Source organism: Bombina bombina, chromosome 1 (assembly GCF_027579735.1).
Source record: "Bombina bombina isolate aBomBom1 chromosome 1, aBomBom1.pri, whole genome shotgun sequence".
Taxonomy (NCBI): domain Eukaryota; kingdom Metazoa; phylum Chordata; class Amphibia; order Anura; family Bombinatoridae; genus Bombina; species Bombina bombina.
Window position 1 is genome coordinate 754,415,941 of NC_069499.1, and position 18,086 is coordinate 754,434,026.

Here is an 18,086-nt window from a genome sequence, read left to right on the forward strand (position 1 = left end):
TTGTAGGAACCAATAGCCTAACGTTGTGCTTGTATTTTACAACACCTAATATCCGTTGAGGAAGCAGACAAAATGAGATGACCTGGATGTGCTAATGTAGAATCAGAAAGGAAAAGGGAAGCAATTTCTGTATTTACATAATGTAACGCCACTATATTACACTAGTCTACCCACACTAATTGCTTCCTTTCTTAACCATCCATTTTCTTGTTGATTATGAGAGAAAGCACAAAAAAATCTTTGGGGGCTTTTTTGTGCTTTTATTTTGCAGTGTAGTTGTCCCTCCTTTGCATAGCAAGATAAGCAGCTCTAACGCTACACTTTGGGCAAGATTTATCAAAGTGAGAATAAGAAAATTCTCACATTTGTCGTCAATAAAACCTCACAAATGATATCACCATATTTATGAAAGGTTACGCCAATAAAGTCACAACTTTTCATAAGTGCGAACACATTAACTCTTGACCATTTGCAAGTCTTTAATATATGCAATTAAGTTGTCTGCTAATGCCTAATTCTTGTATTAATCTCTATTGGCATTTTAAAATGTCCGTATATATTCGCTGTTCTCGTATAAAAAGTGGCACTTGCAGTATTCACTGTTTTTTAAAAGAACAGTCTACACGAGAATTATTATTGTTTAAAAAGATAGATAATCCTTTTATTACCCATTCCTTAGTTTTGCATAACCAACAGTTATAATAATACACTTTTTACCTCTGTGAATATCTTGTATCTAAGCCTCTGCAAACTGCCCCCTTATTTCAGGTCTTTTGGTAGACATTAATTTTAACCAATCAGAGCTGGTTCACTGGAACTCCACGTGCGTGAGCACAGTGTAATCTATATGACACACATGAACTAACACCCTCTAGTGGTAAAAACTGTCAAAATGCCCTGAGAGAAAAGGTGGCCTTCAAGGGCTTAGAAATTTGCATATGAACCTCCTAGGTTTAGCTTTCAATACCAAGAGAACAAAGCAAAATTGGTGATAAAAGTAAATTGGAAAATTGTTTAAAGTGAAGGTCAAGTCCGGGGTTGTGTTTAGCATTTTTCAATAAGTTAGCTATAATTAATATGAGGTTCATTCATCAAATCATAGAAAAATGCAATAAAAAGTTTTATTTTTTACAATCTGAATGCGCTCCGTTTCAGCATTACAATCCGCCCGTCACAGTGCCTTTATTGATTGACAGTTTTTCTCTCCAATGTTTGGTTTACCCCTGTGGTGTCCAGCCCCTTTTCTGTTTCGTCATTGAAACAATATGCGCATGCGTGTAATTAAACAGCGCATCATCATCTGCATGCTCGTTCAGGTTACGCGCATGCGTTCTCCACTGTCATATTTTTTGATACATTGAATCGGCAGCATCTGTCTCCCGCATCCTAACAAACTAGCAGCGATCTCATCTAACCCACGAATTTGTTGTATTGCATACAAAGTTACGGCCGTAAATGAAACGCATGCGCTGTTTAGATGTGGCTACGCATGCGCATTTAGAAACAACACACGGGTGCACGAGCGTAGTCCGCTTGAAAGAAAGAATGCAACTGAATAAGGAAGTGCTGTATGGGCGGAGATTAGAGCGATAACGGAGGTACATTATAATAACTGTTTATTTGCAACGGATGCGTTATTTAGAGATATAAAGTGAGCGACTAAAGTGTTTATACTATAAGCTTCAAAATAATGTATTATGAAACCCAAAAATTGACCTTCACTTTAAAGTTACATTCTCTATCTGAACCATGAAAGTTTATTTTGGACTAGACTGTCCCTTTAATCTCGCCAATTTGTAGGTTGCGAGATAGTGGAAAAAAGAGCGATATTGTTGTTTGTCTGGAGGTAAAATGGAAAAATGTATTTTTCTTGCCGTAATGGTTGTATCTAGGGTTAGAAATTGCCCACAACAAGGCGCAGAACCTGTAGAATAACAAAAAAGAATATACAGATTTATAAAAAAAAGTAAAATAATTTAAAGTGCAATTGAAATAAGTGTATTAAAAAAAACAAAGATAAGCTCAAAAAAACAGCAATCTGCCTTGATATGAGAGCCAAAGAAGGGGCAAAATAAAAATAACTTTAATATATAAGAAATAACATTCTTACAATCACGTGATTAATTTATTGTTATAATAAGATAAAAACAATAAAAACATTTACTGGTGGCTAAAGTTAAGATTAATAAAGTGAAAACGATATTTTCGCATGAAAACTAGATCAGCCATTCGCTTGACATCACAAAAACAATTTGCCCCAAAAATGTCTCTAAAATTTTGATAAATACTGGCAACATTTTTTACTTCACACATTGCAAACTACTGCAGAAATAATCACGACTTTTTAGCCGCATTTTTTTCAGGGCTTAATAAATTTTGCCCTTCTATAAATATTTGAGGGATCTTGTAGTTATGATGAGACTTCTTAGATCTCAGCAAAATAGAATTTGATCATCCAGCCCCAAGTCTTACACTTGTTTGTCAGTTGCCCATTTACCAATAGTAAACCATATGCCTGAATGATTGTAATCTGAGAGATCACACTTTACATATATTATTCTATTCTATGTTTATCTCTCTATCTTCCCAACAATTTCCCTGCAAGGCCTGTCAGTGAGTCTCATTTCTACCCCCAAATATGCCAGCCTCATCAGCTGTGTGCCCATACTCTTTACACATTACTCCACATTAAACCTGTATCTGTTACTCTTCCCATTACTTGACATTGTCCTGACCACATGGGAGCTACTTCTTGATGTATCTAAAAATGAAATAATTAAAAACTGTAATAATTTCAATGGCAGGAAATAATAATTAAATGTAATTCCGTCCGTGTGCAAGGGCGGGACAGTTTATAAGCACATTGTCAGTAGTACATTGTGCCATTTAGCAATCCCTAGGGTAACAGGTGGCCTTGTGCTCTATACATCGTTTACTATTTATCCTCCGGTCCATACTTTTTCTTCCAACAAAAGGCACTGCTACCCGGGACAACCATGCAACTCTCATTGTGTTTTTACTGTATCTCCTGCTGTTACGTTCTGCTTCTCAATTATAAAATAAATGTGTGCATATGTCATAGATATGAGAGGTAAAGACTCTAGGCCATAAAGAAACACCGGGAAGATGGTGACGAGGGAACTGACATATAACCAGTACTATACAGCTCCATCTCCAATTGCATAATTGTGATTGTGTTAAATGACACGCACGGCACAGCTCTAGTCATCCATTCCATACAGTACACGGCGGGAGGCGGAGCGCCAAGCAGATGTCACCCAATAGCAGTGGGAGGGATCCCCAGCAGAGGAGTGGGGTGATGCGTGGGAGATGTCATGTCGCGAGTTCTTTGCGCAGCCCCAGATGTGGGAGGAGAAAGTTCAGTGAGAGAGTTTGTTTGTTGATATAGTCTGTCTCACACTCACTGCTGGACGAGGCGGGTACCCACAGGTTGCTGGTTAAGCTTAAGTGTTTGCATTAACCCCTCTGTGATGTGTTTAGTGCAGTCTGGGTTTAATGTGATGTGACTTACCCAGCTATATAATAAATCCCTGTATTCGTGTTGTTGCATGCATATTCATTTTAATGAGCTGTTTTACTATATGCACTCACTCCCTGTGTATGCCCTCATATAACCCACGTGTGAATGCAAGCACCGTACCCTCCCCCGCCGCCATCTTTTTACCGCCCCGGGATGTACCCCCGCCTCCTCCTCCGTATCTAACACAGACGGGCCGTGCATTTCATGTTCCGTCAGGTCAACAGCAACGAGCTGGCTGTTCGGAAGCAGGAGGACAACATGTCCCGCTACTCGGAATGGCTGTACGGTGGGGTGGACCCAAACCTGCCTGGTAACGGGGGACAGCAGTGTGCATCGTTCATACCGGGCGAGCAGCGGCTGCTGGAGAGCCTGGTGCTGCTAGCCGTGTCTGTGCTGGAGATCGGTGTATCCATGGGAAAGATTTTCCGGTGTAAGCTGGGAGAGGGCAAGTCTCCTGCACCTCCAGTACGCCAGGAGAGCCTTGGAAAGAGCCTGTTGCTGGTGGCTGTGTGCTTGACATTTGGGGTGGAGGTTGGCTTCAAGTTTGCCACCAAGACTGTCATCTATCTGCTGAACCCTTGCCATGTGGTCACCATGCTACAGGCGAGTATGAACCCTGGCACCCATCCCTTCTGAGCTCTAGTCCTATGTATTACGGTTCTGAATGGAGTAACTATTGATGGTCAATACCTTACTGTAGTTCTAAATGGTCATGGTTTCCGGAGTTCAGCATTGGATAGTTTATTAAATACATAATCCCAAAGAGGTCATCAAAATGTGGTCTGTGCAAACATAGCAACCTGCATTTCAATAAGCAGGACATCTGGCTTTATTGATCAGTCTATATTTGAATTGTTTTTTTTTTTTTTTTTTTTATATTTCTTTTAATTAACCAATTCAATAAACAAACAAACAAAAAAAAAAATAACAAAAACAGGTAACCCTGTAAGCACAGTACAATCATCATTACTAACAGTGCCACAATATATTATTATAAATACATTAATTCTATTCCTCTTATCATTACGGTTGTTAGTCCCTTCAAAGAATAGTAATGACCTTGCCATAAATGTGTTTAACTGTATAAAGGGAACTAAATCAAGCATTTAAAAATATGACCCACATTTTAAGGAATATTGAAAATCATGGAACCTGAATCTAAACAGAAGGCAAATTTTTTTTTTTTTTTACAAATTATTGACATTTGTAGCTTCAGGATTTGGCACTATAACTGAAATTGCATACCGAATGGTAGTTTCCCTTTTTTTTTTTTCCTTTTCTTCCCCCTCTTCTTTTTTATTCATCTTTTTATTAAATGACATATAATTATACACATTGAGAAAGAAGAGGAAAAAAAAAAACAAAACAAGAAAAACAAGATTCTGTTACATTAGATCAAAACATCGAGTCATACCTTAAGTATATGAGACCCTTAACATTTTATATAACATAGAGATATCCAAAATCTAATATAATCATTACAGGCAACAGAACAAAAACACAAAAAAATTTTAAAAAATTATGATCCTCTTCTTTAACATTATCTGCAAATTCGTAATTAAATTATCTTACTAGAGTACAACATAATGCTACAAAACAACTACATTCTCTCTTTATTCCAATTAACTCTAGAGTTAGATTACCCAATGATTTAAATTTATATTCTCGAATCTGTATATCCAAAATAATACATGTTAAACCGGGTTTTTTTTAAAAAGAAAAATAAGGAAAAAGAGATCTCCTCGACTCCCCTCCCCCTTACCCCATAAACACTAGGGTTCCATACCATAAAGATGTATGAAAATAAGATCAAAACCCCAAATTATGAATCTTTTTAGTCTTAGTATCAGGGACCTATCTCCCTGGGTTGAACCAAACAGGTTGAGGGAAATAAATTAGATATAACAAGTTCAATAAATGGAATAGAATTTAAGTATGGGGTAAGCATACTTCTCTGAATTGGGAGTGGATTAACTTTGATTATAGGGAGCCAATCCAGAAGGAAGTCTCTTATTTTATTATCGGCTAAAGATTTCATATGGTAAGATTCAAACATAATCTGGTGCTGTATATCTTTCAGAAAGAATGAAAAACTCGGGGCTGAATGATCTTTCCAACTTTTCAATATCTTATGTCTTACCATAAGCATAATAGTGTTTAGCACTTTGACCTGAGTTTTAGATCTAAGATCCGAACCTGCTAGAAAAAATATATCTTCAGCTATAAGCTGTGTTGGATCTTTATACAATTTGTTATACCAAAACCGTATCTTTTGCCATAATTGCTGAATTTTCGGACATGACCAAAACATATGTATAATATTAGCTTTATTAAATGAACAGCGTGTACATCTAAAAGTTTGTGAAGGATAAAATCTGGCCATTTTTTCAGGAGATAAATAATAGTTATTAATTAATTTTGTATGTGATTCACTCCATGACACTGAAATCTGCAATTTATCTACTGCTAAAAAACTTTGTTTTATCATATCCTCTTCTAAAGTAGGAAAGTAATCCCTCCAGTAGTTACCTACTTTACTTATATATAAAGCCCCCTGCTTAGCCAGCATGATATCATATAACAATGATATTGATGTAATACCTGATCTGAATCTACAAATAATATTCATGATATTGGACCATTCCGCCAATTTCTCAACATCCCATTTCTGGGAAAAGACATGACGACGTATTTGAAAATAGGCATATAAATTAGACCTTGGAAGACAAAACTTTTCAAAAACCATCTCTGAGGTCATTAATTGATTTGCTGAGAAAATTTGGTGAACAAAACAAAGTCCATGTTCCGCCCAACCTCTATATTTGAATTGTTTTTAATCAGTTGTAAAGATCTTCACGTAACTTTTTTTTAATTTTTATTTTATAAAAATCCTTGTGCACAAATCCATAACACTTGATAAATATGAGCTATAGAGCTTGCAATCTATAGCACTGTCAACAGCATTGTGATGGCTTATGGGTTGATAACTATGAGGGAGATCATAATCCTTTATGAAAACATATAAAATGATTTTATCTACAAAAATCTGATTTTCTGTTGAAAACAGATACATTTTATCTAAAAGGTTGTGATCAATTCTGTGCATTTTATATTCTACTGTTTACCTTTAACCCTTTTGCTGCTAAACCTTTTTTGAGCTTTTTTTGCTACCTACACTTAAACCCTATTATAAGTCACATTTCAGGGAAAACCATCACAAATTTTATATATACTAGTCCTAAAGCCCGTTCACACGGGCCATTTTTTTTGCAGCTCTCTCTCTCTTTTTCGCTCTCTCTTTTTTTCGCTCTCTCTTTTTTTCGCTCTCTCTTTTTTTCGCTCTCTCTTTTTTTCGCTCTCTTTTTTTCGCTCTCTCTTTTTCGCTCTCTCTCTTTTTCGCACGCTCTCTCTCTTTTTCGCACTCTCTCTCTCTTTTTTCGCTCGCTTGCGTTCTCTCTCTCTCTCTCTTTCTTTCTTTCTTTCTTTCTTTCTTTCTTTCTTTCTTTCTTTCTTTCTTTCTTTCTTTCTTTCTTTCTTTCTCTCTCTCTCTCTTTTTCTCTCTCTCTCTCTTTTTCTCTCTCTTTTTCGCACTCTCTCTCTTTTTCTCGCTCGCACTCTCTTTTTCGCTCTCTCTTTTTCTCTTTTGCTCTCTCCTCTTTTGCGTGCTCCTTTTTTTTTTTTTTTGCTCTCTCCATCCCTCTCTTCTGCACTTTCCTATCTTTTTGTCTCTCCCCTCTCTGTCGCGCACGGCCACGCCCACGCCCACTTTTGCTGCAAACAGCATGGATTGTCAGGTAAGGCCACGTGTATTTGTCCTTGTGCTGTCTCTACTGCGCATGACAGCTTCGGACAAACACACTTGGCCTTTTATATAATAGAATATATATAATTTCCAGCAGATTGTAAATATACCATTATTAATTTTTAATTCATGGCATGTGAGATAGCTGCGGAAAAGATGTAAAATAAAAACTGTACATTTTTTATATATACAGTGTGTGTATACATATTTAGATTTTAGTAAATAATATTGAAAATGGATGAGTGACCACTACATGTAAAAAAGGGGCCAATACAGGCATTTGGGGGTTATAATATAGGTTAGAGAGGCCTCATTGTGCAGTACACAGATAAAAGCATTTTTTTCTTGCAAGGTGTTCACTGTTACCACAGTGAGCACCTGACTATACAAACACAATTCATATATTTATTTATTTTTTAAGAGAGGGACTTGTTTACTAGAAAATAACATTTTTTTAATTGTGCTTATAATATCCCATTCCAAAACAAATCCCCATTTGTTGTTTTATAGTGAACATTAAGACCCCACCCAACTTCCTTGCAGCTATGCTAAGCTTCCTTGTTCTGTCACTTTTGTGACGTCACCAGCACCATGAAGCCTGGGAGTGCTGCCCACTAGACCACCAATGACCCCTTGCCTGTAGTGCGGGTGATCGCCAGAAACAGCGTTTCATCTGTGATCCTCCTGCATGATGAAAAGGGCTTGTCCTACACCCATGCAAATTCAGTTTTAATGCAGTTTGACCATGTCACTATACCCACAATGGCCGTAGTTTCCCCCTCCCTTATCTTTGTACTCACCATTACCTATTTGAATGCCCTTTACCAGCTTCACCATACAGAAAGTAGGAAATCTATGAGTTAAAGCTGCATAGGGTAGCGATGCACTGGCATAGTGGAGAGTGAAGAATGTAAATGCTTAATTTCTGGTTAGGATCAGAACATCCCTTTTAATATTTCTTCCATACTAAATATAATTTTTTTCTTCGTTCTCTTATCATTATTTGAAAAGCAGGAATGTAAAGCTTAGGAGCTTTGGTTCAGCACCCTGGAAAGTGCTTGCTGATTAGTGGCTACATTTAGACACCAATCAGCAAGCACTACCTAGGTTCTGAACCAAAAATGGGCCGGCACCTAAGCTTTATATTCCTGCTTTTAAATACAGATAGCGTGAGAACAAAAGGAAAAAATGTATAATAGGAGTAAATTAGAAAGTTGCTTATAATTGCATGTTCTAACTGAATCAGTTAAATAAAAAAAAATTGGGTTTAGTATCCCTTTAACACTTAATGGCTGCTTTTTTCAATCGTATGCATTATTGAACATTTTTCTTCTAGTGTTCCTTTGAAAGCTATCAAACAATTATTAGTATTGCAATTTTCTAACAAATGTTATTAACTAGGAAGATGGCAACTACAGTTAATTATATGATAAACTGGTTAGATTGCTATACTGCAATGTCATTAACAGCAGGCAAATAATTGTACCAATTAGCCTTCTGGGATATAAGAGGATATCTGCTGCAGTCATTGAATTGGGAGCCTCTGTTTAAAGTATGATGCCAAACTGTCATTGCCCAAGAAATGTAATCTTTATAGCTGTATGACTATAGATCATTTCAATTAATATTTAGATTTTAGTCCAAGGGATCTTTGTTTCAGCAGAGCTAATACGTGTCCGCCACATCACTGACATCTCGCTCAGCTTCTGATCAGGGCACATGGCTAATTAGCATAGCCACTCCTCTAGTGGCGAAAATCACCTCAGTCACCCTGCGTTCATCTCTATGTGGTTTGGGCTCACACTAGCGTAGTCGATATCGGAGAATAGTTTATCCTAAAATTAAAAACCTAATGCACAGAAAAAGATTTCCATTACTAATCTATACTTCAGATTAGACTACTAAAAAAAATCTAAGTTAAACAGAACACCTAACCTATAGAACCTAATCCCCCTTCATGCCTATTGCAGCATGATAGAAACTTCCTTCAGGCGGAATACGCAATCATCAATTAGGCAGCCCAGACCGATGGAATATATGTTGATAAGGCGTTGAATATTTGTTGACTACTATTCTGAGTAGTGCCAGATAAAACCTTGAACGTCCAGTCATAGAAAGATCCAGCTACAGGAACACATTGTAGTCCAGCTGTACATTCAACGCTCTTGGGGTTACCGTATCCAATCGGTAAATCCATGACGCCTCCACTTGTAGTAGTTATTTATGCCTATCACCACCCCTATTCAAAGGTGGCACATAATCAATTATCATAGTTCTTAGGCTAGCAGAGGTATGTCCCGCTTGCATAAAATGCCTGGCCACAGGTTGATCTGATGTCTGTTTGTCAATAGCAGTTCTTATGGCATGGCGATGATTGGCCATCCTCTCCCTAAAAGTGGTTGAGGTCTTACCGACATAGACCAGGGAGCATGGACATGTCAGGATATAAATCACAAAAGTGCTGGTGAATGATAATCTGTGAAATATCTTATATTTTTTCCCTGTCCGGGGATGATGGCCCTGGGATCCTGTCAACATGCTGTTGCATGTAGTGCAATCCCCACACCTGTAGCAACCCAACTTATTTTTGCCATCCATCCAGATGCCTTTCTGATATCATTTGACTGGATCATTATGTACAAGGATGTCATTCAAGTTGGGGGCTATCTTGTATGCAATCCGGGGAGCATCTGCTTGTGTAAATGGAAGTAGTTTGTCAGACTTCACAATATCCCTATTCTTTTGAACAGATTCTTCAAGTACCTTGTGCAGGGGGGTAAATGTTGTGATAAGATTAATCTTGTTAATATTATCTTTATCATTCTTCTTATGTAGAAGTGTCCTTTTTGATCATATAGTGACATATTTTTTTTCTCGTGCTCTATCGATAACTGTTGTCCTGTATCCCCGCTCCTTAAAGGGCCACTGTAAGTAAATATTTTCTATGCCTGTTACTAACTACCCCAAATATGCTTTTTATCAATAGCATTTCATTAACATATCTCTACCGTATATCAGAAATCTTGTCTGCAAATTTAATTGTTTTCCAAACCCACTCCGTGGGTATCCTTTGCTCTGTACCAATCCGTGTACAATACCTAGGTTTCAAAATGGCGCTTTAAACACAAAGTAATTGGTTTAAGTATTTTGAACATGCAGTGCTGAAAATAGTGGGCAGGATAACGTGACATCATCGGCGAATAAAAGATATAACTTTTAGAACGTTATGAAACTTCGTTTTGGAGAAAATATAGGTCAGTAGGTTTTAATTAATGTTTATTAACTTTAATATGTTAGTTGTTTAGGTTAAAAATTATAACAGAAAGTAATCCTTTAAGTTTGGTCTTCATTTCATCTTCTTGGGCAGTTCTAGTAACCATGAGTGTGTTATGTGCTACTCGCATGAGCTGTGAGGAGATCACACCCCTTTTTTGACGTTCAGGATGGAAACTGGTAGATAAAAGTAAAGAATTTTTATCTGTTGGCTTGGAATATGAGGTGGCAAATCTAAAGCCATCTCTACTTTCTCCAAAATTGCTCATACAGTGGATATAAAAAGTCTACACACCGCTGTTAAAATGGCAGGTTTCTGTGATGTAAAAAAAAACGAGACAAAGATTAAATTATTTCAGAACTTTTTTCACCTTTTAACCCCTTAACGACATACGTCGTTGGGGTTGAAAGCAGCTGGAAGCGATCCTGATTGCTTCCAGCCACTTTCCGGTTATTGCAGTGATGCCTCCATGTCGAGGCATCACTGCAATAACATTTTCCCCCATCCGATGCATAGAGAGCCACTCTGTGGCCCTCTCTGCACCGGACATCGATGGCCGCAATCGTTGGTGAGTGGGAGGCGGGTAGGCGGCCATCGATGGCTTGCAGAGTACAGTGGTGGGCGGGGTAGCTGGGAGGCGTGCACGGACGCGGGCGGGCGCGTGCACAAGGGAGGTGGGCGGGCGCGTGCACGAGCACGAGGGAGGGAGCGGGTGGGGACCATTACACTATGGAACGGTTTGTGTAATATTAGAGGGAGAGAGGGGAAATAAAAATTATATTTATAAATAATCAAAGTGATCTGGGAGGGGGTGGGGGTTTAGTCTTTGGGGGGGGGAAGCTACACTACAGAAAAGTGGGGAGAAAAATAAAAAATTATATATTTTTTTTTTTGTAAACTGGGTACTGGCAGACAGCTGCCAGTACCCAAGATGGCTCCCAATAATGTAGAGGGGGAGGGTTAGAGAGCTATTTGGGGGGGGGGGGATCAGGGAGGTTTGGGGCTAAGGGGGATCCTAAACAGCAGCATATGTAAATATGCTAGAAAAAAAAAAAGATGCCTTTTATTTTAGTACTGGCAGACTTTCTGCCAGTACTTAAGATGGCGGGGAGAATTGTGGGGGAGGGAAGAGAGCTGTTTGGGAGGGATCAGGGGGTCTGATGTGTCAGGTGGGAGGCTGATATCAACACTAAAGCTAAAATTAACCCTGCAAGCTCCCTACAAGATCCCAAATTAACCCCTTCACTGCTAGACATAATACATGTGTGATGTGCAGCGGCATTTAGCAGCCTTCTAATTACCAAAAAGCATCGCCAAAGCCATAATTGCACAAGCTGTTTGTAAATAATTTCAGTGAGGAACCTAAAATTGCGGAAAAAAATATATATTTTTTTAATTTGATCGCATTTGGCAGTGAAATGGTGGCATTAAATATACCAAAATGGGCCTAGATCAATACTTTGGGTTGTCTACTACACTACACTAAAGCTAAAATTAACTCTACAAGCTCCCTACATGCTCCCTAATTAACCCCTTCACTGCTGGGCATAAAACACGTGTGGTGCGCAGTGGCATTTAGCAGTCTTCTAATTACCAAAAGCAAAGCCAAAGCCATATAAGTCTGCTATTTCTGAACAAATGGGATCCCAGAGAAGCATTTACAACCATTTATGCCATAATTGCATAAGTTGTTTGTAAATAATTTCTGTCAGAAACCTAAAATTTGTGAAAAAGTGAACATTTTTTTTTATTTGATCGCATTTGGCGGTGAAATGGTGGCATGAAATATACCAAAATAGGCCTAGATCAATACTTTGGGATGTCTTCTAAAAAAAAAAAATATATACATGTCAAGCGATATTCAGGTATTCCTGACAGATATCAGGATTCCAATGTAACTAGCGCTCATTTTGAAAAAAAGTGGTTTTGAAATAGCAAAGTGCTTCTTGTATTTATTGTCCTATAACTTGCAAAGAACATTTTAGCATTGGGTATTTCTAAACTCAGGACAAAAATTAGAAACTATTTAGCATGGTTGTTTTTTGGTGGTTGTAGGTGTGTAACTGATTTTGGGGGTCAAAGTTAGAAAAAGTGTTTTTTCCCCTCATATTTTATAATATTTTTAATAATAAATTATAAGATATGATGAAAATAATGGTATCTTTAGAAAGTCCATTTAGTGGCGAGAAAAACGGTATATAATATGTGTGGGTACAGTAAATGAGTAAGAGGAAAATTACAGCTAAACACAAACACCGCAGAAATGTAAAAATAGCCCTGGTCCTTAAGGGAAAGAAATTGAAAAATGGCCTTGGTCCTTAAGGGGTTAATGTGACCTATAAACTATGCAACTCAATTGAAAAAAACCCTGAAATCTTTTAGATGAAAGGAAGTAAAAATAAAAAAATAAAATATGGTTGCATAAGTGTGCACACCCTTAAACTAATACTTTGTTGAAGCAACTTTTGATTTTATTACAGCACTCAGTCTTTTGGGGTATGAGTCTATCAGCATGGCACATATTGACTTGGCAAGATTTGCCTACTCTTCTTTGCAAAAACACTCCAAATCTGTCAGATTGCGAGGGCATCTCCTGTGCACAGCCCATTTCAGATCACCCCACAGATTTTCGAATGGATTCAGGTCTGGGCTCTGGCTGGGCCATTCCAAAACTTTAATCTTCTTCTAGTGAAGCCATTCCTTTGTTGATTTTGATGTATGCTTTGGGTCGTTGTCATGATGAAAGATGAAGTTCCTCTTCATGTTCAGCTTTCTAGCAGAAGTCTGAAGGTTTTGTGCCAATATTGACTGGTATTTGGAACTATTCATAATTCCCTCTACCTTCAATAAGGCCCCAGTTCCAGCTGAAGAAAAACAGCCCCAAAGCATGATGCTGCCATCACCATGTTTCACTGTGGGTATGGTGTTCTTTTGGTGATATGCAGTGTTGTTGTTGCGCCAAACATATCTTTTGGAATTATTGCCAAAAAGTTCAACTTTGGTTTCATCAATCCATAACACCTTTTCTCACATGCTTTTGGGACACTTCAGATGTGTTTTTGCTAAATTTAGCTGGGCTTGGATGTTTCTCTTTGTAAGAAAAGGCTTCCGTCTTGCCGTCTACCCCAAAGCCCAAACATATGAAGAATACGGGAGATTGTTGTTACATGTACCACACAACCAGTAATTGTCAGATATTCCTGCAGCTCCTTTAATGTTGCTGTAGGCCTCTTGGTAGCCTCCCAGACCAGTTTTCTTCTCGTCTTTTCATCAATTTTGGAGGGACATCCAGTTCTTGGTAATGTTCTTGTTGTGCCATATGTTCTCCACTTGATGACTGTCTTCACTGTGTTCCATGGTATATCTAATGCCTTGGAAATTCTTTTGTAACCTTCTGACTGATACCTTTTAACAATGAGATCCCTCTGATGCTTTGGAAGCTCTCTGTGGACCATGACTTTTGTGTAGGATGCGACTAAGAAAATGTCAGGAGAGACCTACTAGAACAGCTGAACTTTATTTGGGGTTAATCAAAGGCACTTTAAATTATGGCAGGTGTGTGATGACTCTTATTTAACATGGTTTTGAATGTGATTGCTTAATTCTGAACACAGCTACATCCCCAGTTATAAGAGGGTGTGCACACTTATGCAACCACATTATTTTAGGTTTTTTTTTGTTCCCTCCACCTTAAAGATTTCAGTTTGTTTTTCAATTGAGTTGTGTAGTTTATAGGTCACATTAAAGGTGGAAAAAAGTTCTGCAATGATTTATCTTTGTCTAATTTTTTTACATCACAGAAACCTGACATTTTAACAGGGGTGTGTAGACTTTTTTTATATCCACTGTATATATATTTTTTTCAGCCTATAAACATTTGCTGTTTGTTTTTAAGAATACAAGGTTTTAAGAATATATTAAGAAGTAATCTGATTACACCTGACCTAAAAGTGGGACTTGATTCTCTATTGGTGTGATAAAGTGTCAAGATGGACACTACAGGACTCACACAACATAATTTGTCTAATATTTGTGATGATTCTGTAAACAAAGAATCCTTCATGTTCACAGAAGCGGATGCAGAGAGAATACGTGTGGTGGCGGACTTGCATGAGCTGAGGGGGAAAATACCCCTAGATGTGTATCACATGCTGTTAAATTTACAAAAGAGAGAAGTTGACCACCATTTACATGCAGTATATTTATCCAACTACCACAAAAATAAGTACATACCAAGGGGCTTCCGCATCAAAAATATTCCAACTATAGGGAGATCGAATCCGGATTTCTGCAGGAAATGGTGCTCAATTTTAAATAAGTGCTCATATGACCTTATTTTACCGGTAGTTGAAGAATCTAACAGGCTGTATAATTTAATTTAAATAGAAATCAGTGAAGTAAAACAGTTACCAGGTATTGGTGAATGACACTAGTGAGGATTGGATAAAAAAACTTGACACAGGTGAATAAATACCGCAATGATTTGCTTACCTTTAAAAATAACAAATTGGTTACTGTAGAAACAGATTACCGTGAAAAGATATATAGATGATTCCAATTTTCAATTTAGACGTAGGAGATGGTTTAAGAGCAGACGTAACATTGACACAGTAGTGGTGGGGACTCCACAGAGGGGGATACTGAGATACCAAGTGGTGCTAGTGGTACTGAACTAACTCCCTTTAGGGGGAATCACAACAAGGTCATCCAACAAACCCCCCACCCTACTGTAAAAAGAAACGACACAGGAACTATGTTAGAAGGGGAGGGTACAAAGAAAAAGCCACCCAAAAGGAAGTAGAGGTTATCTATAATCTTAGTGATCGCCCCTTAAGCAAGGATGAAAAGAAGTTGCTGAATAAGGGCCTATCCGTTGTACCAACCCCTAAAATTAATAAATTCCACATGAAAGTGGATCTATACAAGTTGCAAAGACAACTAAAAATAAGGGATTTTTTTTTTAAGGACAAAGACCAGACCATATCCAGCAAGTTCAGACCAGCTAGCAATTTTGAACCTACAAACCATAATCCTTCTATCCAAAGTTTTGACACGGATGGTAACTAACTCCTTTTAGCAGGCTAAACCTGATAATTTTTTTTTCTCTAATCTCACCAAGGAAGAGAAAGCCACCTTACAAAGTCTGAAAGATGATCACTCCATCATTATATGTTAGCAAATATAAGATATTTCACAGATTATCATGCACCAGCACTTTTGTGATTTATATTCTGACATGTCCGTGCTCCCTGGTCTATGTCGGTAAGACCTCAACCACTTTTAGGGTTAGGATGGCCAATCTTTGCCATGCCATAAGAACTGCTGTTGACAAACAGACATCAGATCAACCTGTGGCCAGGCATTTTATGCAAGCGGGACATACCGCTGCTAGCCTAAGAACTATGATAATTATGTGCCACCTTTGAATAGGGGTGGTGATAGGCATAAAAAACTACTACAAGTGGAGGCGTCATGGATTTACCGATTGGATACGGTAACCCCAAGAGCGTTGAATGTACAGCTGGACTACAATGTGTTCCTGTAGCTGGATCTTTCTATGACTGGACATTCTAGGTTTTATCTGGCACTACTCAGAATAGTAGTCAACAAATATTCAACGCCTTATCAACATATATTCCATCGGTCTGGTCTGCCTAATTGATGAGTGTGTATTCCGCCTGAAGGAAGTTTCTATCATACTGCAATAGGCATGAAGGGGATCCGGTTCTATAGGTTAGGTGTTCTGTTTAACTTAAATTTTTTAGTAGTCTAATCTGAAGTATAGATTAGTAATGGAAATCTTTCTGTGCATTAGGTTTTTAATTTTAGGATAAACTGATAACCAATATCAACTACGCTAGTGCGAGTCCAAACCACATAGAGATAAACGCAGGGTGACGGAGATGATTTTCATCGCTAGGGGAGTGGCTATTCTAATTAGCCATGTGCCCTGATCGGAAGCTGAGCGAGATGTCATCAGTGATGTGGCGGACACGTATTAGCTCTGCTGAAACGGAAGTCAGAGCACAGTGGGGTTTATTAGGGATCAGGTGTGTGTGTTTGGATACAGATTGAACACCCATTGAAAAGGTACCACTGTTGTACCGAAACGTCTGGGGGTATTTGTGCTTTAAGATGGTGATGTGAAAAATTAAATTTAATCGCATCACAAGACCGGTGAATGCAGCGTTTTATTATTTGAAAGGATAAAGGCAACTGATGTATCTATTATACGCAGCATCCTGGCTGTTATCTGGTAACAGCCTTTATAACATAAGCCTGCCCAGAGCTAAAGTTACAAAACTAAAATTACAGAAAAAAATAAACAAAGGTATCCAAAATAAAAAATTTAAACCTAAACTAATACCCATATAAAAATACCCCCCCCCCCCCAAATAAAAACACCCCCTAATCTAATACTAAACTAGCAAAAGCCCTTAAAAGGGCCTTTTTGTAGGGCATTGCCCTAAGTTAAACAGCTCTTTTACCTCTAAAAAATACTAAAATCCCCCCCCCCCCCCAAAAAAAAAATAACACTAAAAAACCTAAACTACCCATTGCCCCTAAAGGGGCATTTGTAAACTGAAATTTTAAAATCAGCCAATAGGATTAGAGCTACTGAAATCCTATTGGCTGTTCAAATCAGCCAATAAGATTTCATTAGCTCTCATCCTATTGGCTGATTTTAAAATATCAGGCAATAGGAATGCAAGATACCCCAATAAATATGGGGTACCTTGCATTCAATCTTCAGTTTGCGGCGAACAATTGCATAAAGAGGAGCCTCCACATCTGGGAAGACCGCTCCACACCTCCGCTCCGGGCCGCCTTTGCTGTGGATGAAGATAGAAGATGATGGACCCGCCTGGAAGAAGACCTTCTCCAGACTTCAGGAACCGTGAGTACCTATTTGGGGCTTAGTGTTAGGGTTTTTTTAATTTATTTTTAAGATTAGGGATTTGGGCGCTGTAAAAGAGCTGAATACCATTTTAAGGGGGTGTTTTTATTTGGGGGTGGCTTTTTTATTTTCATAGGGATTAGGTTTAATTTTTTTTTTATTTATTTAGGATACTGTGGTTTATTATTTTGTATAATGTTAGACTTTTATTTTCTGTAATTTTAGATTAGTTTAAATTTAGTTTTCTTTATTTTTAAAGTAATGTTATATTAGTATTTAGCAAATATTCATCTAAAATGAGCTAATATTAAAAATGTTTTTTTATTGCACAAAATTATCAATAAATACATTTATGTTAAACTATGCAATTTGTCCTTTGGATAGTAAACATTTTTTACAATATTAGAAAATATTACATTTCCCCCACTGACAACTCATAAAGCCACTTGGCTTCTTTATAATGCCACCCGGCTGGTAAACTTTTCTGTAAAGAACACTGTATATCTTATCGTTAGCTTAACCAATTTGTTCAGCTAGTTCCCAGCAGTGCTTGCTGCTCCTTCAACAAAGA

At 37.9% G+C, this 18,086-nt stretch overlaps 1 protein-coding gene across 1 annotated transcript in view; it reads left to right on the forward strand.

The window, feature by feature from the left end:
• The first annotated feature begins 3,441 nt into the window (after window positions 1-3,441).
• Window positions 3,442-18,086, forward strand: part of TMEM164 (transmembrane protein 164) — a 217,163-nt gene continuing 202,518 nt past the window's right edge. Inside the window, exon 1 of the mRNA XM_053699303.1 lies at window positions 3,442-4,144. Coding sequence (XP_053555278.1) covers window positions 3,746-4,144 — 399 coding nt within the window. The 5' untranslated portion in view covers window positions 3,442-3,745. The remainder of the gene's footprint in view (window positions 4,145-18,086) is intronic.